The sequence below is a fragment of the Bos grunniens genome, chromosome 13, assembly GCF_055505025.1.
Source record: "Bos grunniens cultivar Pamir isolate PY7600 chromosome 13, Bosgru_T2T1.0, whole genome shotgun sequence".
In the NCBI taxonomy this organism is placed as follows: Eukaryota; Metazoa; Chordata; class Mammalia; order Artiodactyla; family Bovidae; genus Bos; species Bos grunniens.
Window position 1 is genome coordinate 48,917,463 of NC_141177.1, and position 22,340 is coordinate 48,939,802.

At 46.3% G+C, this 22,340-nt stretch overlaps 1 protein-coding gene across 50 annotated transcripts in view; it reads left to right on the forward strand.

Annotated features, from left to right (window-relative positions):
* Positions 1–22,340, forward strand: part of SVIL (supervillin) — a 256,217-nt gene that overhangs the window by 208,805 nt on the left and 25,072 nt on the right. For all 50 annotated transcript variants that reach the window (XM_086333936.1, XM_086333952.1, XM_086333949.1 and 47 more), the window contains 7 exons: positions 9,390–9,537; positions 13,836–13,925; positions 14,011–14,097; positions 15,370–15,547; positions 18,152–18,324; positions 20,360–20,515; positions 21,722–21,858. In XM_086333936.1, coding sequence (XP_086190062.1) covers positions 9,390–9,537; positions 13,836–13,925; positions 14,011–14,097; positions 15,370–15,547; positions 18,152–18,324; positions 20,360–20,515; positions 21,722–21,858 — 969 coding nt within the window. The remainder of the gene's footprint in view (positions 1–9,389; positions 9,538–13,835; positions 13,926–14,010; positions 14,098–15,369; positions 15,548–18,151; positions 18,325–20,359; positions 20,516–21,721; positions 21,859–22,340) is intronic.

Consider the following 22,340-nt stretch of genomic DNA (forward strand, 5'->3'; position numbering starts at 1 on the left):
TTTCTGTGTGTGCGTGTGTGTGTGTGTTTGTGTGTGTGTATGTGTGTGTGTGTGTGTAAATGTAGTTACTTCATATATTTCGGGTCAGTCACCCGGAGGGCATAGCAACCCACTCCAGTCTCACCTGGAGAATCCCATGGACAGAGGAGCCTGGCAGGCTACAGTCTGTGGTCACAAAAAGTCAGACGCAGTTGAGCACCCACACACATCGCAACCTTGGCTCAGACCTCTAGGGAGACTTATGGTATTAATTCATCTCATAGTCATGAAACTGGTTGAAGAGGAAAGTTTCCCCTCTAATCTATGTTGTGGGTTGGGGTTTTTTTAACTTTTCATTTTATATTAGCGTATAGCTGATTAACAATGTTGGATAGCTTCAGGTGCATAACAGAGCGACTCACCCATACATGTATATGTATCCATTCTCCCCCAAACCCCCTCCCATTCAGACTACCACATAATCCCCTAAGTTAATATTCTAAAATGAGTCCAGAGCCCAAGAAGGAGCCCAGGGTGTTCCTGGCTCCAGTTCAGGAGGCAGATTATCTTGCTTACCTTGATCAAGTAGGAGGAGGTGGTGGAAGCACTCGGGGGTGTGGAAGAGACAAGGTGGAAGCCGTGGTCCTGATGCAAGCTGGCTGCTGTGGCGCTGTTGGCATGGAAACCACAGCCCTGCTTCCCCACCTTCCACCTTGCTGCACCCTGTCTGAGCTCTACCAGAAGGGAGACCTAGCCTGGGCTGAGGAATTCTGTTAGTGCCTAATATGCAATGATGTTTAAAGCTAGAAATACCGACAATTGGGTTTTTTTTCCCCTTGGAATGTCCCTGGGGTCAAAATTGTTAGAAAAAGTGGGGGCATCCCCTTTGCTGCGACGAGCCCCAGGGGCTCGTCGTCCTTCGTCTGTGGGACCTGGCTGGTCACTCCGGTCTTAGGGCCTCTGTCTCCTCAGCTCGGGGACCATGGCCGGTCAGGTGGCCTCTAAGGTCATGACCGTTCTGTCCCTTTAGGACTAGTGGTGACAGACTGGTCTTTGAGGGAGAGGTGCAGGATTTCAGCCAGAGGGAGGGTCTGCAGGGTCCTCCTGCTTCATCTGGCATTTTCATAAAGGGAAACGCCCCATTTCTTCTCCCGAAGGAGGCCTTTCTTGCTCTTGCCTTAACTCCTTTCCTCTGAAGTTAGGAGTAAAGGTCTATAGCAACCTAGCCCTGCATAACCAGCTGGTGTCCACTTCAAAAACGAGGATAAACTCTGGAGCAAACCTGCTGTTCTGTCACTAAGGGGGAAATAAGTCGATGTTAAACTTTTTTTTTTCGTATTTATTTGTTTATTTGGCTGTCTCAGGTCTTAGTTGCGTCATGCAGGATCTTTCATTGAGGTCCAGGGACTTTCATTGTGGCACACAGACTTCGTTGCTCTGCACACAGATTCTCTTGTGACTTGCGGGCTTGTGGGATCTTAGTTCCCTGACTAGAGATCAAACCCACATCCCTGCATTGCAAGGCAAGTTCTTAACCACTAGGCCACCAGGGAAGTCATGTTAATGTTAAACTTTAAAAGAAAAGATACATTATTAAAGTCTTTCATTTTACATTCTTTTTTTTTTTAACATTCCTTTCCATGATGGTGCATCACAAGGCATTGAGAATAGTTCCCTGTGTTACAGTAGATCTGTGTTGTTTATCTGTCCTGTATATACTAGTTTGTATCTGCTAATCCCACACTCCCAGTCCTTCCCTCCACCACCCTCATTGAAATCTTTAAATATAAACTGTTTCCATGCTTGCTCAGCAGTAAAGAATCTGCCTGCAGAGCAGGAGCCTCGGGTTTGATCCCTGGATGGGGAAGATCCCCTGGAGGAGGGCATGGCAACCCACTCCAGTATTCTTGCCTGGGGTCACAAAGAGTCAGACAGGACTGAGCAACTTTCACTTTCATTTTTCTCTGGAGAATCCCCTTGACAGAAGAGCCTGGCGATCTACAGTCCAGAGTCACAAAGAGTTGGACACGACTGAAGTGACTTGGAATGCACACTCACGCATACTTATATAATACATATGTTATATGTATATGTAGTATACTTTTTTATAGACTTGATTTTTTTAGAGTAGTTTGAGGTTCACAGCAAAATTAAGCAGCAAGTGTAGAGATTTCCCTCACACCTCCTGCCTCCCCCTACCCCGCCCACAGCCTCCCCCACGGTCAGCATCCCCCACTAGATGGCATATGTGTTTCAGTTGACAAGCTGTTATCCCTCAGTGTCCATGGTTTATAGTTGGGTTCACTCTTGGTACTGTATGTGCTAAGATTTTGACAAGTGTGTAATGACACGTATCCTACCCTAAAACCCCTCTGTGGCTGCCTGCTCATCCCTCCCTCTTCTTCTCCTTCCCTCCCAGGAAACTTATCTCTTTAACTATAGTTTTTGTCTTTTCCAGAATCTCCAACAGATGGAATCATGCAAGGTGTAGCCTTTTCAGATTGGCTTCTTGCATTCAGTAATATGCATTTAAGGTTCCCCTATGTATTTTCATGCCTTGATGGTTCATTTCTTTTTACCGCTGAATAATAGTCCTTGTCTGCCTGGACCAGTTTATTTATCCATTTGCTTACTGAAGGTCATCTTGGTTGCTTCCAAGCTTTTGGCAGTTATGAGTAAAGCTATTATAAACATCCATTGCAGGTTTTTGTGTGGACATAATTTTTCAACTTGTTTGGATATCAAAGAGCTGAATTATATGGTAAGAGTAAGCTTGGTTTTGTAAGGAACTGCCAAACTACTTTTGAAAGTGGCTGGACCATTTTGCATTCCTACCAGCAACGAATAAGTGTTGCTGTTGCCCCACATCCTCGCCAGCATTTGGCGGCATCAGTGCTTTGAACTTTGTCCATTCTGATAGGTGCAGAGAAGTGCCTTGACGTATTTTCTTCCCCCGCGTGCCTCAGGGCTTTAGCAAAGTAAGATTTCCTTTTGTTCCCTCCCTTTCATCTTGCTATTCTCTAGTTGCTAAGTCATGTCCAACTCTTCAACTGCATGGACTGTAATCCACCAGGCTCTGCTGTCCATGGGATTCTCCCAGAAAGAATACTGGAATGGGTTGCCATTTCCTTCTCCAGGGGATCTTCCCAACCCAGGGTCCAAACCTGTGTCTCCTGCTTGGCAGGCAGATTCTTTGCCACTGAGCCCCGTGGGAAGCCCTCCTTTCATCTTGGTTGCTGGTAAATGATGACAAGACCAAATTATGGTCACTTTGAAATCCAAACCTAGTTGAAATCTTTCTCCATGTTTTGTCCAGGTCACTTGAGGCTCTGGGCCCTGGTGACGGATAGAAATCACTTAAGGAGGTGGCAAAGCTAAATTTCCTTAACAGTGCACAGGGTTTGAAAGGTGACAGCATTTTTGAAAACTGAGAATGCTGATTTGTTGCTGTACTTTATTTCTTTCACTGAACACATGCTTTTATGGTTTCTTCCTGTGATGTAGTTTCACTCAAGGTGAGTAAGATAAAATTTTAAAAGCCAGATCACAATATTTTCTATCTACAAAGCTCTCCGCTTGTAGAAGAATCTTACCCTTAGAGCTACACTAATCCTAGTCACACATTAGTTCTCTCTCTGTGTATCACCTCCTGTGTCAGAAACACTTAATGAAATGTGATTTCTGAGGTGTACGGAGACAAACCCATAAGTAACAACATGGTGACCTGAAAACGTTCTTCTCTATTGACCCTTTGCAGAGTTTCCTAAAGTCTCTGTTCGTCCCTAAGACCCAACTTTCTTCCCAGCTGTTTCACTGCGTTCCCTCCCTCCCTCTCTCTTCCCTTACCACTCCTCTGTCTGCACCGTGTTCATGAGATCTATGTTTAGAAGACTAAAGGCTAGAAGGGGTAAGGCTTCTATTCCTGTTCTGCCCCAACCCCCTCACTCTTCCAGCAAATCCTAAATCTCATCAGTTAGACCTAGAAAAACCGGAAAAACGACACAGTGCTTACTCGACTATGAATTATGCCCTTCTCTAAATGAGGGAAGAAAAAACTTTGAAGGGAAAAGCAAGATAAGAGAATCATGATGTCAAAAGCTAAAAAAAAAAAAAGTACATTGGGAAAGAGGTCCATGTTACCTGTTTACACATTTTGAGTTCTAAAATTTAATAGCAACTTGTGATACATTGGGGTCGCAAAGAGTCGGACACGACTGAGCGACTGATCTGATCTGATCTGTGATACATTTTATTCATTTCTACAGTGAGTAAATAAACCATATGCGTATACCTTATTATATATATCCCCACTCCAGTACTCTTGCTTGGAAAATCCCATGGGCGGAGGAGCCTGGTAGGCTGCAGTCCATGGGGTCGCTAAGAGTCGGATACGACTGAGCGACTTCACTTTCACTCTTCACTTTCCTGCATTGGAGAAGGAAATGGCAACCCACTCCAGTGTTCTTGCCTGGAGAATCCCAGGGACGGGGGAGCCTGGTGGGCTGCTGTCTATGGGGTCGCGCAGAGTTGAACATGACTGAAGCGACTCAGCAGCAGCAGCATTATATATATATGATATACATACACACATATATGATATATATACAAGATATATATATTATATATAAGGTATATATATCATATATACATACGTATATGTGTGTGTGTGTATACTTATTGTTACATTATAGAGCCATTTAAGGTCAGATAAGGGGAATTAGGGGGCTTTTGAGTAACCCAACTAAGTGGCAAAATTAAGGTGAAACTTCTAGAGAAGCAAAAACTTATGTTTAGTAACATCATCTAGAGGCACATTAAAAGCGTGCTCCCTAACATAGATTTGGCAAACTTCTGGACACTTTAAATCCTGGAATATCTGTGTATCCCAGGGCCCACATCCATCCCCTTCTTCCAGGAGCTGCAGGAGAATCCAAAACGGAATTGCTGATTTGGGGACACTGTTTTTCTGAGTCATTAACCACCCCTCCCACCACACCCAGGACTTGGGAGATTCTACTGAGTTCACCATATAAATGGTAAAGTCTGGGTGTTTGGAAAAGAAAACTTTCTTGGCATTTTATATGTTTTTAAAACTATTTTAAGGCAAGTATCATAGTTTTGATTAAAATTCACTCCTGAAACTTAATTTTTCAAGAAAACTTATCTTCTTTTTCAAAATTTGATGAGGTTTTCCTAGTAAGTCCATCTAGTTTATGAGGGCATGCGACTCAGAGAATTACTTGGAACCAGGGTCATCTTACCAATCATGATGAGTAGGAAAGTTAAGGAAAGGGGTTTTTAATATGTTTGATAATTTTTTATTTTGATAAAAATTTAACTTATAGAAATGTTGTCATAATAGCCAGGATACTCTCATATACCCTTGAACAGACCCACCGATTGCTGGCATTTGTTCCCTCCCCCACCCCCCTAATCCCCCATCCCCGCTGCCATCGTTCACCTTCACTTTTTTCTCCTGGATTGAATGATTGATTGATTGATTGATTGGGCTGTTGTAACAGAACACCATAAACTAGGTAACTTATAAACAAAAGAAATGTAATCCTCTCAGTTCTAGAGGGTAAGAATTCCAAGATCAGGGTGCTGGCAGAGTCAGAGTCTGGTGGGGTCCACCTCCCAGTTCTTAGAGCCCTGTCTGCTCACCGTGTCCTTGTGCAGCTGAAGGGGTGAGGGAGCTCTCTGGGGCCCCTTTTATCAGGGCACTAATCGCATTCTTGAGGGCTCTAGCCTCATGGCCTAATCACCTCCCAAACCCCACCTCCTAAAGTATCACATTAGGGATTCAGATCAGATCAGATCAGATCAGTCGCTCAGTCGTGTTCGACTGTTTGCGACCCCATGAATCGCAGCACGCCAGGCCTCCCTGTCCATCACCAACTCCCGGAGTTCACTCAGACTCACGTCCATCGAGTCAGCGATGCCATCCAGCCATCTCATCCTCTGTCGTCCCCTTCTCCTGCTGCCCCCAATCCCTCCCAGCATCAGAGCCTTTTCCAATGAGTCAACTCTTCGCATGAGGTGGCCAAAGTACTGGAGTTTCAGCTTTAGCATCATTCCTTCCAAAGAACATCAGGGCTGATCTCCTTCAGAATGGACTGGTTGGATCTCCTTGCAGTCCAAGGGACTCTCAAGAGTCTTCTCCAACACCACAGTTCAAAAGCATCAATTCTTTGGCGCTCAGTCTTCTTCACAGTCCAACTCTCACATCCATACATGACCACAGGAAAAACCACAGCCTTGACTAGACGGACCTTTGTTGGCAAAGTAATGTCTCTGCTTTTCAATATGTTATCTAGGTTGGTCATAACTTTCCTTCCAAGGAGTAAGCATCTTTTAATTTCATGGCTGCAGTCACCATCTGCAGTGATTTTGGAGCCCAGAAAAATAAAGTCTGACACTGTTTTCACTGTTTCCCCATCTATTTCCCATGAAGTGATGGGACCAGATGCCATGATCTTCGTTTTCTGAATGTTGAGCTTTAAGCCAACTTTTTCACTCTCCACTTTCACTTTCATCAAGAGGCTTTTGAGTTCCTCTTCACTTTCTGCCATAAGGGTGGTGTCATCTGCATATCTGAGGTTATTGATATTTCTCCCAGCAATCTTGATTCCAGCTTGTGTTTCTTCCAGTCCAGCATTTCTCATGATGTACTCTGCATAGAAGTTAAATAAGCAGGGTGACAATATACAGCCTTGACGTACTCCTTTTCCTATTTGGAACCATTCTGTTGTTCCATGTCCAGTTCTAACTGTTGCTTCCTGACCTGTATACAGATTTCTCAAGAGGCAGATCCGGTGGTCTGGTATTCCCATCTCTTTCAGAATTTTCCACAGTTTATTGTGATCCACACAGTCAAAGGTTTTGGCATAGTCAATAAAGCAGAAATAGATGTTTTTCTGGAACTCTCTTGCTTTTTCCATGATCCAGCAGATGTTGGCAATTTGATCTCTGGTTCCTCTTCCTTTTCTAAAACCAGCTTGAACATTAGGAAGTTCATGGTTCACATATTGCTGAAGCCTGGCTTGGAGAATTTTGAGCATGACTTTACTAGCGTGTGAGATGAGTGCAATTGTGCGGTAGTTTGAGCATTCTTTGGCATTGCCTTTCTTTGGGATTGGAATGCAAACTGAGCTTTTCCAGTCCTGTGGCCACTGCTGAGTTTTCCAGATTAGGTTTCACTATGTGAACTGGTGGGGAGCAGGGGACACAGAGCCTTAGACTGTAGCACACTCCCATAACCTCAAGAGGAGGAAATTTTATATTGATACATTGTTTATCTAATCCATAGACTATATCCCAACTGTGTTCATTTTCTCCCAAATAATACCCGTTTTAGCCCCTACTCCATCCCATCAAAGATCCAACCAGGATCATATGTTGGATTTAGTCACCATGTCTCTTTAGGAGATGGTTTTTAGCCTAGTTTAATTGCCAGTGATCTCAAAATCAGTCCTGACTGTGACTGCTCTGTAGGAGAGTTCTGTGAAAGGAAGATGTATAGGTACAGTGATGGAAAAATCCATGTCCATGGCTTAAGCTGAATCTTACCAGTGCAGACTTGGTTTTTATGTGGCTGGAAAGGAAGGAGAGCCTCCCCGTGCCCCCACCCCCACCCCCGCCCCATTACCCTGCAACTCTCCGTCCTCCCAGAGCCTTAAAGAGAGTAAGGGTGCTGACCTCTGTCATCTTCCTGAGTGAATCTGGAGGTGTTTCCTATTGGTCAGTTAAGGGATGCTAATTTGCCATCGTGGGATGGACAGCAGTGGAGAATAAAAGCATCACCAAGTCCCCAGGGATGAATTTCCCCCTCAGGGCTCCTTGATCCTCCCACTGTGTCTGTGGAAAACCTGAGGATCATTATGATCTATGTTGACTTCTTATCTAAGAAAGAACTCCGTACACGGGAAGAGGAGCTTGGGGAGACCACATAGTAGTAAGGAGAGCTCACCTGTGGTTTGAAAGCAGATGCTCCACCAGAAAGGGCCTCCTCGGACCTCAGAAGATACTGTGGTTAAAGCGCAAGCACAAACCGGCGTCATCACCATCCTTAGGACCCCTTTCCTAGGAAGGACCTGGAGGCAGAAGTGCTTTCTGCTCTTTGGCAATGCTTTTCTTTCCTTAACATTGGCTCCCATGGCAGCTTCCCTCCTGACCTCCCCGACCCCTCCCACCCACTGTCCCCCACTCCCTGCCTGGTGCCCTGCCCCCAACCCCAAAGAGATTTTGTCATGAAAGGAGGGATGGGCAAAGGAGGAGGGAACAGAAACTCTCGGGCCAACACTGGAGGACCTTCCCCAGTTGTCAGCCTGCGAACAGCCGCTCATCTCCTCAGGCCACGCCTCCACCTCCTTCCTGCCCATCCCCGTCCTCCTCAGTCTCCCTCAAGAATCCTCCAGCTTCTGCCTTTTAGACCAAATAAGACTAAATAATGTCACCAAGGGCTTAGACGCTAAAGAAGCAACTGTCTCCAAAACCCCAATGAGAAACATTTGTAAGCCTTTTCTATGTAGAAATGTTATTATACATGTAGGTTATGTCTATAGCACAGCTCAGCCTCAATGTCAGATATTCTGTGACTTAAAAGCCATCTTTGTGGGCTTACTTTGGTTGCCTAACTGCCCATATAAAATAGTTGCTGTAGGAAAAAGCACGTGAGTTCCAGAAAACCTCCTAATAACTCACCTTCCTCCTAATCAGCTTTCTCTACTTTATGGTTGACTTGCCTGGAAAATCCCATGGACGGAGGAGCCTGGTAGGCTGCAGTCCTTGGTGTCGCTAAGAGTCGGGGACAACTGAGAGACTTCATTTTCACTTTTCACTTTCATGCATTGGAGAAGGAAATGGCAACCCACTCCAGTATTCTTGCTTGGAGAATCCCAGGGACAGAGGAGCCTGGTGGGCTGCTGTCTATGGGGTCGCACAGAGTCGGACACGACTGAAGTGACTTAGCAGCAGCAGCATGTAGATAAAAATCTTTGGTAGGTAAGATTTTCTCAACAAACTGTGTTCTCTGAGCATGATGAACAAAGATTCCTAGTCAACTGAGTTTAGATAAGTGAAACAGAGCAACTTGAAAACTCTGTAAGATTCATGGCAGGAAGACGGTCTCTCTCTTCCTGTTTCTTTTTACAAAGCATCATTTTGATATTCTGGTGTTCCAAGCAAACAAGTGAAAAGCCAAGTTCTAACCTGAAGGTCCAGGGTTGGTGGTGGTGATCTGTAACCCAAGCTGGAATAAGGAAGCCAGACCTATTTCAGGTAGAACAGCTGTGGACATTAGGGGCGGTGCAGGACGACTCTTTGCTTTCCAGCTCATGAAATGCTCATGCTAACGTTCATGCCTCTGTGACTTCCTCTCCTGTTTTCTCCCTGGTACACGCTGCAAACAGCGGGTCACAGAAAGTCGAGAGAGCCAGATGACTATTGAAGAGAGAAAGCATCTCATCACCGTGAGAGAGGACGCCTGGAAGACCAGGGGCAAAGGAGCAGCCAACGACTCTACCCAGTTTACTGTGGCCGGCAGGATGGTGAAGCGAGGTCAGAGTGTGTGTGTGTGTGTGTGAGTGTGAGTGTGAGTGTGGACCTGTGTGTGAGCTCCATCACCCACGGAGGGGAGGGTGGCATAGATAGCTCACTTTAAAAAACCAAGCCTTGGTCTTTTCTGGTTTTCACTCTTAACTGAAGCTGTGTACACATTTTGTGAGCCACTCCAACTGAAAATCTTCCTATGACGGCATCATCTTCAACGTGACGCATGATTCAGTTAGTCATATTTCAGAAAAGTCATTTGGAGATGCCCAGGCATCAAAGCAGTTTTGCAGATCTGCTATCAAACTTTTAGCCCTTTCCTGTAATTGCTTGGAAATTATTTCCATTTTCTTGCCATCTGGCAATCAGTTCACTCAAATAAGCCTTTCTCAGTGCAGAAGTTCGTCGTCTTCCTTTTAGGGTAATTCCCAGGTCTCTTTCCATCAACCCAGAGTTCCCTGGCTACAAAGCCCTGTTTCCAGAGATGTTTTATTGGATGTCTAAAAGATGTATCCATTTCCAGGAAAGTGAGGTTTCCCTTAAGACAGGTCACTTCTCTGCAGCTGAGCTCTTGAAACTGATTTTCAGTGGGAATCCAAAGATTTGTAAAACTGATGAACCAGTCAGAAAGCTCTGCAGCTCCACAGCCTGTTGGAAATGGTTAAAATCTGGGGTCCCTTTGTCACGTGCATGCACATACCTTCATTTTCTAAGCTATTGTTTGAGTAAATTTCTCAATTTAGTAATGAAGGTTTTCTCGATCAATAGAATTAACTTATATTGTCATCTGCTTCGTAGGTTTGCAGTTCGCTTTTCTCAATACCTTTCAGGATCCTCAGTCATAGGTGGAGCCTACATCATTGTAGGCTCAGCATAAGTATTTGCAGAAGGAAGGAAGGGAGGGAGAGGAAACTCTTGAACTGAGATTAACCCAAATATTGGTGGAAGAATCCTTTCTAACAAATTTATTCTTAACTAATATTGGAATTTAGGGAAGCCCTGATGGCTCAGTGGTAAAGAATCCGCCTGCCAATGCAGGAGACACAGGTTCAGTCCCTGGGTTGGGAAGATCCCCTGGAGAAGGAAATGGCAACCCACTCCAGTATTCTTGCCTGGGAAATCCCATGGACAGAGGAGCCTGAGGGGCTACAGTCCATGGAGTCACAAAAGAGTCGGACATGACTTAGCGATTAAACAATAACAGTCTTGGAATTATCAAAGGATAACAGGGTAATTTACTCTCAGAATGAGGTGGCATTTGAGGATTTTTGTCATCAAGTCACAGAACTATCTCCTTTGCATGACCCCCATCCCTATGTTAACAAAAGCAGATTCTTCAGGCCCACAATGAGAACTTGAGCCATAGCTCAGATCTTCCAGCTTCTAGCCTGGACTTTTATCCTGATGACCTTTTACTTGGGTTTCATTTTTTGTCTTTCATCTTAAAAATCATAATGTATTTGAAGCCTGGTCCTTCCTCCCGGATACCACTGTCCCTGTCCATGGGGACATCAGAGGAAGTAGCCTTGATCCTAGGCAGTTATGGAAAACAGAATCAGGGACATTCCTCCTCCCTTAGAGGATGAGTTTCCTTTCACATGTTCTTGAATAAATCAGGGACCTTTATTTAACATGTGCTTTATGACTCTGCTCGAGAAATAATTTTGTTGTACTTTCAATCTAATGAAAAATCAGCGGCCTGCTTTTCTGGTGTTTGTTATCACCTGCACAGCTGTGTGTTTCACTGAGCCATTGGCTCTTTTGGATTTGCAGAGGTGGAACATCCAATTCACTACACTTGCCAAAGAATGAAATTGTCCCCACACTGCAGCCACCAAGACTTTCTGTCTCATCAGATGACAGTGTAGCAGTGAGTGGCCAAGAGGCCTCTGTAGCCTGATTTTCATTCTCTCACCCCAGGAGCTGTTTTCTCCCCTCACCTCATTAGGGCTGTCCCCCGTTTTGTATTCGTAGAGTCCACAGATCAGTGAGTACTCCATAGATTTCTGTGGTATTCTAGATTTCTCCTGGAAGGAAGATATTCAGAGTATGCCTTTAAAGAAGAGAGAGCTGAGGGACTTCCCTGGTAGTTCAGTGGTTAGGGCTCTGTGCTTCCAATGCGGAGGAGAGGGGCACGGGCTTGACTGCTGGTCAGGGAACTAAGATCCTACATGCTGTGCAGTACAGCCAAGAAATTAAATAAATACTATTTTTAAAAGATGTAAAATGTTCTTGAAGAGAACAGGTGACTAGTTATTGTCCATAGAATTCATTGAAAGGAGCTATGGGGAGTGATTTAACAGTGTGAAACTTAAATCTATATGCCTGCCCCCATCACAGACAAGCCCTGTCTCTAGCTGGAAAGAGCGGGTGCACCTTTAAGAGCTCACGGATGCAGCTGCCTGAATGGGCAGCAGGGGGCACCCTAACTGGACAAAGGGCTGGTGTCAAGCCTGTTTATTGGCTTCACAGTGAATAACCTCTGTGCTAATGTTATGTCCCCATGTCTTTTACACATCATTTTAGCAGGTAATGAGCTACTGTCTCAGCCTTTGATACCAAATTTTACTTATTTTTAATATCTTTCAAGAAAATTGACTTTCACTCAGATATAAACTCTTTGCAGATCTTGTAATTAAAGATTTTTTTTTTTAACGTTATTGACATCAGTAAGGAACTATATGTACATGTTGAGAAGTACTTCTGGAAAGTGTTAGTCGCTCAGTTGTGTCTAACTCTTTGCAGCCCCATGAACTGCAGCCCACTAGGCTCCTCTGTCCATGGGATTCCCCAGGCAAGAATATTGGAGTGGGTAGCCATTCCCTTCTCCAGGGGATCTTCCCAACCCAGTGGTTCTCCTGCATTACAGGCAGACTCTTTAACCGTCTGAGCTACCAGAGAAGCTTCTGAAATGTCACCTAAAATTTCAGTTGTAAACTGCATTTCAGTATTTTTCCTTCCAAGTTTTATGGTGTAACAAACATCTTCCTCTCCAACTCACACAAGGGAGGAGCAGATCCATTCATTTGGTTTTTTGTCCTGTAAGTGATCATGACTTACACATTCTCGGGATGTGGTTCTCAGATGTGGTCTCTAGGATGCAATAACGTAGCAATGTCACCTAACGGTTTCACTTTTAATACAATGGATACAGAGAATGTTAACATCTCATTTTGTTCTTTGTATGTGTACCAATTACCCGTCCTGCCCCCCTTGCAAATCCCTTCTAAGTTTAGGAAAAAATACTCATCTATGTCTTTATTCAGTTTTCTGGTCTACTAAGATGCCGTCTTCATGCTGGAATGTTTGTCTTCCCTTTCTATGTGTCTCTTATCATTTCTCTGCTTAGAGAGTCCCCATCCAGCTCCTCGAAAGATGCAGGTGAAAGCATGTCCCTAGCTCCCAGCCACACCCAAGACTAGTATGACTTTCCAACATCCATACCTGTGTAAACTGTTACTCTTGTGTCTTTCTTACAAAGCCTAGCACTCTCTGGGTAATTGCCTAGTAGATCACACTCTGATGATGCCCCCAAAGGTCAGACTGTCCCCACGTCCCCTCAGCCAGGAAGATGACTCCAGGGCTGGGGAACTCGCTGGCCAGCGTGACAAACCGGGTCTCTGTTTCCTCTGGAGAGATGTTACAGAAACAACCAGCCGTCCACCTTCTTGAGTTCTGCAGCCACAAATCCAACCAACCACAATCCCCAAAAAATTTTTTTTAATTCTATAAAATTCCAGAAAAGCAAAACTTGAATTTTCTACAACAACTCTTTACAAAGCATTTACATCTTCTTTGGTATTAGGAGTCATGTAGAGATGATTTAGAGGATATGGGAGGATGTGTGTAGATATGCCAATATGCCATTTAATATAAAGGACTTGAGCATCCACGTGGATGTTGGTACCCACAGGAGGTCCTGGGACCAGTCCCTTGTAGATACCAAGGGAACAACTGTATGCGTTCTCTTCAGCTACCTCCAGTGCCTGAAAGGCCTTCAGAAGTCAATATTCTCTTTCTTCAAGGACATTCCGATCGCCACCTGCACTCTCTTATCCCATCTGCATGTTAGGGATGTGTCTTCATTGTTCAGTGTGGAATGGCAGACTGGCAGCTACTGCAGGCCTTAGAAACAATAAAACCTTGTCTATGTGGGCAGTTTTCCTGTAAGTGTGCGTGTCCCATGTCTGTCTGTAAATTCTGTAAACTGTTAGGTCTCTGTTGGGGCTCCTGGTGCTCCCTTGGGGTCCTGGGAATTTCCAGAAGTGATCCTGAGATGCTCAGTTGCTCCTTTGTTTTTCCTGCAGGTCTGGCGTCCCCCACTGCCATCACCCCGGTAGCATCCCCTGTTTCCAGCAAAGCAAGGGGTACTACACCAGTTTCCAGACCCCTGGAAGGTGAGTCGCGAGGCCCTGCCGTGGAAGGGGTCTGCGGTCAGAAGAGCCCTCAGTGCTTCTCTCACTGTGTTTCCTCCTTGCCCAGATATCGAAGCCAGACCAGACATGCAGTTAGAGTCGGACCTCAAGCTGGACAGGCTGGAAACCTTCCTAAGAAGGCTCAACAACAAAGGTACATGCCAGGAGCCACAGAGAAGCTGTGGTTCACGTGTGTGTGGCTGGTGTGGCTCAAGTTTCAGTGGGTAGCTCAGAAAATCTAAAAATACCTACCCCACTTGCAGAATCTCTGAATCCCAACATGGTTTGCTTTTTCTCCTCAGCTAAACTGTCTTCTATTATGACTCAACCATTGCGTACTTTGAGCATTATCTCATGTTATAATTTAAAAGTTAATTTATTGGTCAACACTGATTAGATTACTAAGCTCTGATTCACTAGATAATGTACTCAGTAGGTGGCTCCCAATAGCACATTTGTGCCTGGATCTAAACTCTTGGGATGTCATCCAGTCAGGATTGTAGACTCAGTACTTTTGCTTTTAACCGTGAAAGTAGATTATGACATGAAATCAACATGGTCTGATTGTATATGTCATTTTCCAATAAGGTAGCAGCTGCTATTATATCTGATTGTCACAAATAGTTTCCAGAAGAAAATTCTAGTGAATAAATAAAGATTTCAATACAAAAGACTATGAAGTATATAAAATTAAAGAATAACATGCAGAAGTAGCCTCATCTCTTAAGAAAAATGTCCAGTACTTAAAACTTATCTGTTACTAAGCACCTACTATTGACAATGACCCCTATAGGTTGAAAATAATACAAACAACCACTTTAAACTAAAAATATAAAAGTGTCATATAATAACCAAGCTGGCAAGGCAAAGAATACAAACAATTCAGTTTATTACCTGTGTGTAACGGGTATCTAACCCAGAGGCCAGCAGACTAATCCAGCTCCCCACCTGTATTTGTAAATAAAGTTTTATTGGAACATAGTTATGCCCATCTGTTAGCTTATTGGTAATAGTTAATTTTGTGCTATAGCCACAGCTTCATGCAAGTTGCAACACAAGTCAAATAGCCTCCCATGCAAAGCCTATAATATCTACTACATGGCCCTTTGCAGAAAAAGATTTTACCAAACCTTGATCTAGAACAAAGCTGAGGCTAGTTCTGTCTCCAAGAGCATAAAGAACAGGTTCAGAAATTGTCAGTGGCTTCAGCCTCCATCTCCTACCACTCCCAGCGCAGGTTTTGTTCAGTCCTTTCCTGAGAAGACAGCCAATGCCCGAGAAGCGTCTGCGGAATCTGGGAGCGCTGTCGCGTTTGCTCCACTCCTGGCCTTAGCGGGAAGAAAATAATGTTTAACCAAGTGAAGCAGAGTTGAAGTCATGTTTTTTACACACATCTCGGGTCATTGATTTGCTTGTTTGTTGATAGTTGGTGGGATGCAAGAAACAGTCCTCACTGTCACTGGGAAATCGGTGAAAGAGGTGATGAAGCCGGACGATGATGAAACCTTTGCCAAGTTTTACCGCAGCGTGGACTCCTCTCTACCGAGAAGCCCCGTAGAGCTGGACGAGGATTTCGATGTCATTTTTGATCCTTATGCCCCCAAGTAAGTTATTTCAATTCCCATCATTCACCCCTGGAGAATGGATCCCTTCACCGGCCTCTGAATAGCACTTTATTCTCTCACCGTTATCACCTTCTGCAATAGAATAGCCAGACTGACACTGACCAGGGTCCTTGGCCTTTCCCAATCAATAGAAATTAATCTGAGGCCAGACAGAAAATGCAGGCAAGGCTTTATTGGGGCCCCTGCTGCAGCAGGAGGAAGGAAGAACAAGTGACAGGTGCCCTTGCTGGCTCCCCGAGGTGGGGTGAGCATGTTCCTTGTATGGGGTAAGGGAAGGGGTATGTCCAGGGTTCAAACCAGGAGGGTGGGTGGCTTAGGTGGTTTACCCACCCCTTTGGTGGTGTTGAGTGCAGGAGGCATGTGCAGTGCCCAGGTTTTGCTCCCAGCTCTTCAGACGTGGCAGTTGGGTTTTTTCGGTCTTTTTGTATCTTTTTGTTCATAATTTGCCCCAGTTGCACATGCATGAAGTTATTTTTAGTCCCTTATAGTGTCTTCGTATTTTGTTGCTGGAGGAGATACTTGTCCAGCTGTCATCACTACAGCAAAAGTTCTCAAGTCCCAGGTCCCAGCTTGTCTCAAAATCACTATTCTCTAGAACTAGACACTGGAGTAGATGGAGCTTGCATGCCCAGGACAGACGTCCTCTGCCAGAAAGCCTTGCATCCACGCCACGTGCCTGGGCCACGTGATGGGTTTTTCACGTCACTCGACTATTGCTTTCAGACTTCATGAACACTGGTTAACCAACATTTTTATGCCTTCTTTCATTTGATGTGTCGAATTCTTACTCAACTTTGAAAACTATTTGGATCACCCAGGCTCCGATGAATACAGCTAACTAGAAAATCAATGAAATTTGCCACCAGTGATAAGATCAATAGATCCGAGGGTTTTATCAGTGCTGTCTCAGGTCCCTCTTCACACAGAAATTTGGCTACACCACTAAAGAAAAGTGTTCATGGTGTTAGAATTCCTTTGATCTCAAGTGCTGCAAAGAAAGGCAAATCCAACCAACTTCAGCAGAAGAGAAATGTGGAGGGATTTACAGGTTCACTCCTTGAGAAGTTGCAGGTGTGACCTCAGGTTCGGGGGGCTCAGAATAAGGTCTCTCTCGTGCCAGCTTCCCTCTGTCCTTCCCTCTCAGGCTGTCACCACATTAGATGGTCACCCCTTACTCCAGCTTTATAGCCCAGCTGTGTGGCCACTCCCGTTCAGGCAGCCACCCTGCCCAGCAGTCCTAGGAGGAGCTCTGGCTTGATTTTCCCGGATCTGCACGCAGCCCTGCAGCCATCATTGCAGCCAAGGGGATGGAAGATGCTGATAGGCTAGTGGTGGTCTCTGGATACCCCCCCCTCCGCCAGCTCCGGAGCTGGGATAGAGGGTGGGGCGTGGAGGGAGGCAGTCCCCACAAAGGCAAATCCAGGACCACCTACCAGAAGCAGGGAGAGCGTGCTGGGTGGGCTTACCCCACAGCCATCCACCACATTTATCTGCTTCCCACCAATTTGTGAGAGAGCCTGTCTCTTCCAGAAGTCTGCAAGGTCATCATAAATGTTTCCTTAAGCTGTTCCTGATACCCATTCTGCATTTTTCAATGTGTTCAGTTTTTTTGTTTTCAATTTGCTGTCTTAAGAAAATGAACAATTTGCCACTCCCCACCTTTAATATTCTGGGTATTATTTTCATACATGGTTATCGGACTATTTCTCAATCTCCTCCTCATTCAAATGTCATTGTTTAAATTGTTACATACAATTTGAACATTGATATGTCGTGTTGAACACATACACACATGATAATGTTATGTATGAAAGAGGACCTCCGGGGACAGAGATCCATGCACTTGGATGTTAAAAGCAGCTAGAGTCTGCTGGGAACTCTGGGACAGAGTGTACCCCCATCTTCATGTCTGGTGTTTGGCCCCAGAGAGGTGTGTGTGTGTGAGAGAGAGAGAGACAGGGTCATAGTTTGGGGGCCTCTTTTTATTTCTATATACTCTTCAAAATAGTGCTTATTTTCCAAAGACGGGCAGTGGGTTGGGAGGAGAATAGTGATGGGAGAATTGGGGGAGGAAACTGCAAAACTGGCATGGAGAGGAAGCTGAGTCTGCAGGAAGGAGGGTTAAATCGAGAAGCAGTGACTGACTAGTCTCCGAGGGCTTGCTAGAGAGCCCAGAGAAGGAAAGGCGGTTCTTTTCCAACAGGAAGTGATCAGGATGCTGTGTAGGGGGCAGGGTCGGGGGCGGTGATGATATCAGGGAAGGACTTCCACCCATCAGCGCTGACCAGGAGTGGGGCGGGCTGCACCAGAGGCGCTAACCGTTCCTCTAGGTGAAGTCCCAGGGGCATGGTGAGAGCAAGGCTCCTAGGATTGGCTGGGATCTTGACCCAAATGGGCTTCAACCTTCCAAGATCCTCTGACTCCATCGGTGGAGTGGCGGGAGGAGGAGGAGGCGCTGTAAGATTTATAATGCAATGGAGAAATAAAACTGTGGAGCTGGGTGCTCCAGGCCAGAGACCTGCAAGCCCCTGAGCGTGGGTGAGACTGCAGCCCTGGCCACAGCAGCTCTGCTCTGCCCCATAGGTTGACATCCTCGGTGGCTGAGCACAAGCGTGCCGTGCGGCCCAAGCGCCGGGTCCAGGCTTCCAAAAACCCCCTGAAGATGCTGGCCGCGAGGGAAGATCTCCTGCAGGAGTACACTGAGCAGAGACTGAACGTGGCCTTCGTGGAGTCGAAGCGGATGAAAGTCGAAAAGTGTGAGTGTGGGGCCCACCCCCAGCTGTGTGCTCGGGAACTGGGGGAGCAGGTGACTCCATCTCTTATTTTCCTGCCCTGCAAAGGCCAGCCACGGTGCCGAGACACTCACGAGAGACAAATAAGCGCGTTTGCACACACGCATGCACACCTGCAGAAAGCCTGCTTAGAAGGTGAAGGCTTCTCACAGAAACTCTTAAGTGTGGCCCATCTGTTCACTTAAAGTGAAAGTGTTAAGTCACTCAGTCACGACTCTTTGCGACCCCATCGGCTGGAGCCCACAAGGCTCCTCTGTCCATGGGGATTCTCCAGGCAAGAATACTGGAGTGGGGAGCCATTCCCTTCTCCAGGGGATCTTCTCGACCAAGGATCAAACCCAGGTCTCCTGCATTGCAGGCAGATTCTTTACTGTCTGAGCCACCAGAGAAGCCCTCTATTCATTTAAGTCTTTTTGAGTTTTCTTTCCAGAGGCTGGAGGAAAGGGAGGTTGGGCTTTGTAATTTAGTCCATTTCCAAACTTGGCAGTTCTCCACCCCGTTTGATTCTAGAGGAAATTTGATCTCTCATGGGCAAGTGTCCCACATCCCTGCTTTGCCTAATCCTAGGTTTTATGCTGTTAATTAAAGTACAAGCCAGTGCTTTTCACTTTGCTTTGGAGAGGACCTCGGGCTCCTTGAAGTTGGGATGTGGGCTGAGAGGAGTGGTGGGAGGGGGCAGAAGGGGTAGGCCATGATGCAAGTGAGGAGCGGTCCCCAGGCTCTGTTTCCACTCCGGGCTCAGCCGTCAGCTCTCCTTTGCCCAGCCACATGGGGGTCCAGCTCTGAAACAGCGGTTGTCCTGGTGGGGCTAGTGGCATGCATAATCTTGCGAGTCTGAATATTCTTGCTATCATTTTTGTTTTCCTATAGCACTCATAAACCTACTTACCAAAGTTGTTTTTTGTTTTTAGAAATAGAATATTTAGATGAGGTGGTTGAGTCTTTTCATTATAATTATTTTACTGAATAAGTATACTTCAAATTCTGAGCCATATGAATTGTGAAGTGGTGTTATATGTCTTCAGTGTTAGAACTTCATCCCAGCGAAGTAATTTTCCAAGTTTCTCTCTAGCACGCATGGGAGAAGGCAATGGCACCCCACTCCAGCACTCTTGCCTGGAAAATCCCATGGACAGAGGAGCCTGGTAGGCTGCAGTCCATGAGGTCGCTAAGAGTCGGACATGACTGAGCGATTTCATTTTCACTTTTCACTTTCATGCACTGGAGAAGGAAATGGCAACCCACTCCAGTGTTCTTGCCTGGAGAATCCCAGGGACGGGGGAGCCTGGTGGGCTGCCGTCTATGGGGTCGCACAGAGTCGGACATGACTGAAGCGACTTAGCAGCAGCAGCAGCATGCACATATTTTTTAAAACAAAGAACTGGAGAAATAAAGATTTATTGGCAAAGATTCTGTGTACTTTAATTCTGCCTCCACTTTTCAGAGGCATATGTACATTTGTTGGTTCACACAGAGAACCTAGCGTCTTATTACAATCTTAAATCTGAGAGGAAAGGATCCCAAGAGATCATCTAGTTGTTCACTCTGCCTCCAGGAACAGATGAGAACTAAACCAAGCCTTACAGAGTGCCTGCTTTTCTGCATATAAAGACTTTGGATGGAAGATATCCAACCGTCCCCCTCAGGAAAGCATTTCAACATCTGAACCCTATTAGGAATTATAACGGCTTTAGTGGAATTGCAGCAAATGAGTTCAGCTCCTAATCTTATACTGAGGTGGTTGGTCCACACTCATTTCTTATCTGTCTGCATGGATGGGTTGACACCTGTCAACAAGCATTTATATTTTCAATCCTGTGTTTAATTCCTAACACAGAGCTTCACAGAGCTCATCAGACGAGAGTATGTTTTCCCCATCAGGACTAGCTTGAAAAGAAAAAAGCAGTGATTGTTATGCATGATCACAGAGTATGAACCTTGTCTTTTCTCCCGAATGTCTTACTGCCCTGTGCTCTCTTTCATCCTTCAATCCTCCCAGTGTCCGCCAACTCCAGCTTCTCAGAAGTCACCCTGGCGGGGTTAGCCAGCAAAGAAAACTTTAGCAACGTCAGCCTGCGGAGCGTCAACCTGACGGAACAGAACTCCAACAACAGCGCAGTGCCCTACAAGAAGCTGATGCTGCTGCAGGTTAAAGGTATTGAGAGCCGAGAAGATGACAAGTGACCCCGGGTTTTGTCTGGAGGCCTGAGTTCCCCCCACTTGCCTGACGGGGAGGGAACACATGCTCTGGAGAGCCCACCGGGCACTACCACATCTAACCCCAGCTTTGCAAAATCCCACGAGGTAGGAAGCATTTGGCTCCTGAGCTTGGTGACGGGCCCCAGGTCCCCACAGCTGCTGAGCAGCAGAGCTGACTGTGACCCTGGTCCACCTGATCCCAGAATCCTAGCTCTTGCTGCTGCGCCCCTTCCCGTGACCCTGGCCACACACTGCCTGTGGTCACCAGATGCCCCCGCGGCCATCAGAGTGTTCGCCCCACTCTGTCGTCCTCACTGAGGTCAGCAGGAGTCAGGGAGCCAGAGGGAGAGATGGGCTCTTGGAGAAGGGAGCGAGGGAGTGCAGAGAGGTGGCCAACACCCTCCCTCCCCTCCTCTTTAACGAGGAGCCTTCCCCTGCAACCAGAGGGCTCTGGGCTGCCCTGCAGTATTAGCTGCCCCCCAGCAACACTGCTGTAGATTCAGGCTCAAGACAAGGAGGGCGTATCCTCTGCTTCGCTGGTGGTTTCCAGTTTGTGTCTGCACGGCCACTGTCCTTTGTAGCACATTTAAAAGACCAGTGGCAAGTGCAGACCCCCGCCTCCGTTCCCATGTTGTAGCGTCAGGGCGGCACTACTGGTGTGACTATGGGAAGATGGAAACCATTTAGGAGAAGGTGTTGGAAGCTGCACAAGGCAAGGCTTCCCTCTAAGCTGGTTCCTCTATAGACTCAGGGTTTCCGAGAACCAAGAGGTTCTCTGAAGGGCGTTCTGATCGCCCGGCCCACAGCGGCTGTGAAGTGTAGGAGGTGGGCTGAGTGGAGAGAGACCAGGAGAGGAGCGGGAGAGGGGAAACAGGGAGTTTGCCAGCATCCCTGGGGAGGGAGCCTTAGTGGATCCACGTGCTGTAAGAGGACACCGCTAGTGGTCCTGGCAGTGACTCCTGGGACATGCCACCAGGGAAAGTCATCCACGAGGCTATGACCTACGCCCCCCGGGTCACGGGAGCTCAGCTGAGCAGAGACTGGTCAGGAGGCAGAGTCAGGAGCAGGGTTGCTCTGGATGTGAGGTGCATCCCGGCGGGTCCTGCTGGGACTGGGGCCAGGGCTCCTCTCGGGGAGACCGTGACCTCTGCCCCGTGTTCAGGAAGAAGACACGTGCAGACGCGGCTGGTGGAGCCTCGCGCCCCCTCCCTCAACAGCGGGGACTGCTTCCTCCTGCTCTCGCCCCATCACTGCTTCCTGTGGGTCGGAGAGTTCGCCAACGTGATCGAGAAGGCGAAGGTCAGTGTGTAAGCAATGAGAGTAGCTTGGTTCTGCGTCTCCTTTAGACACAGACAGGACATTCTTCCAGTGGCCAGACCCCTAGAAAGCTTCTCAAAGCCTCAGTGTCTCATTCAAGTGAGAGGGGATAGTCTTATTTCTTTTCCGGAATGTCTCTGCAACAAGCCTCTCATTAAGTGCTTCAGGGAGATGTTTTCAAAGGAATCTGACCTATGCCCCCAGGTTTTAAGTCCTGGTTCATCGTTTGTAGAGGAAGAAACTTTCTCTACATCACTTCTAAGTTGTTTATCCCGGGTGCTAATGAAGTTCCTTCTCTGATATACTGAGTGAGATTTTAATGGGAAAAGACCAGGACATGGGAATTTTTTTCTTATTGACTTACTGATTTTTAATTGACTTATAGTTGATTTACAATGTTAATTTCTGATTTACAGGGTTAATTTCTGCTGTAGAGCAAAGTGGTTCTGTTATACATACATTCT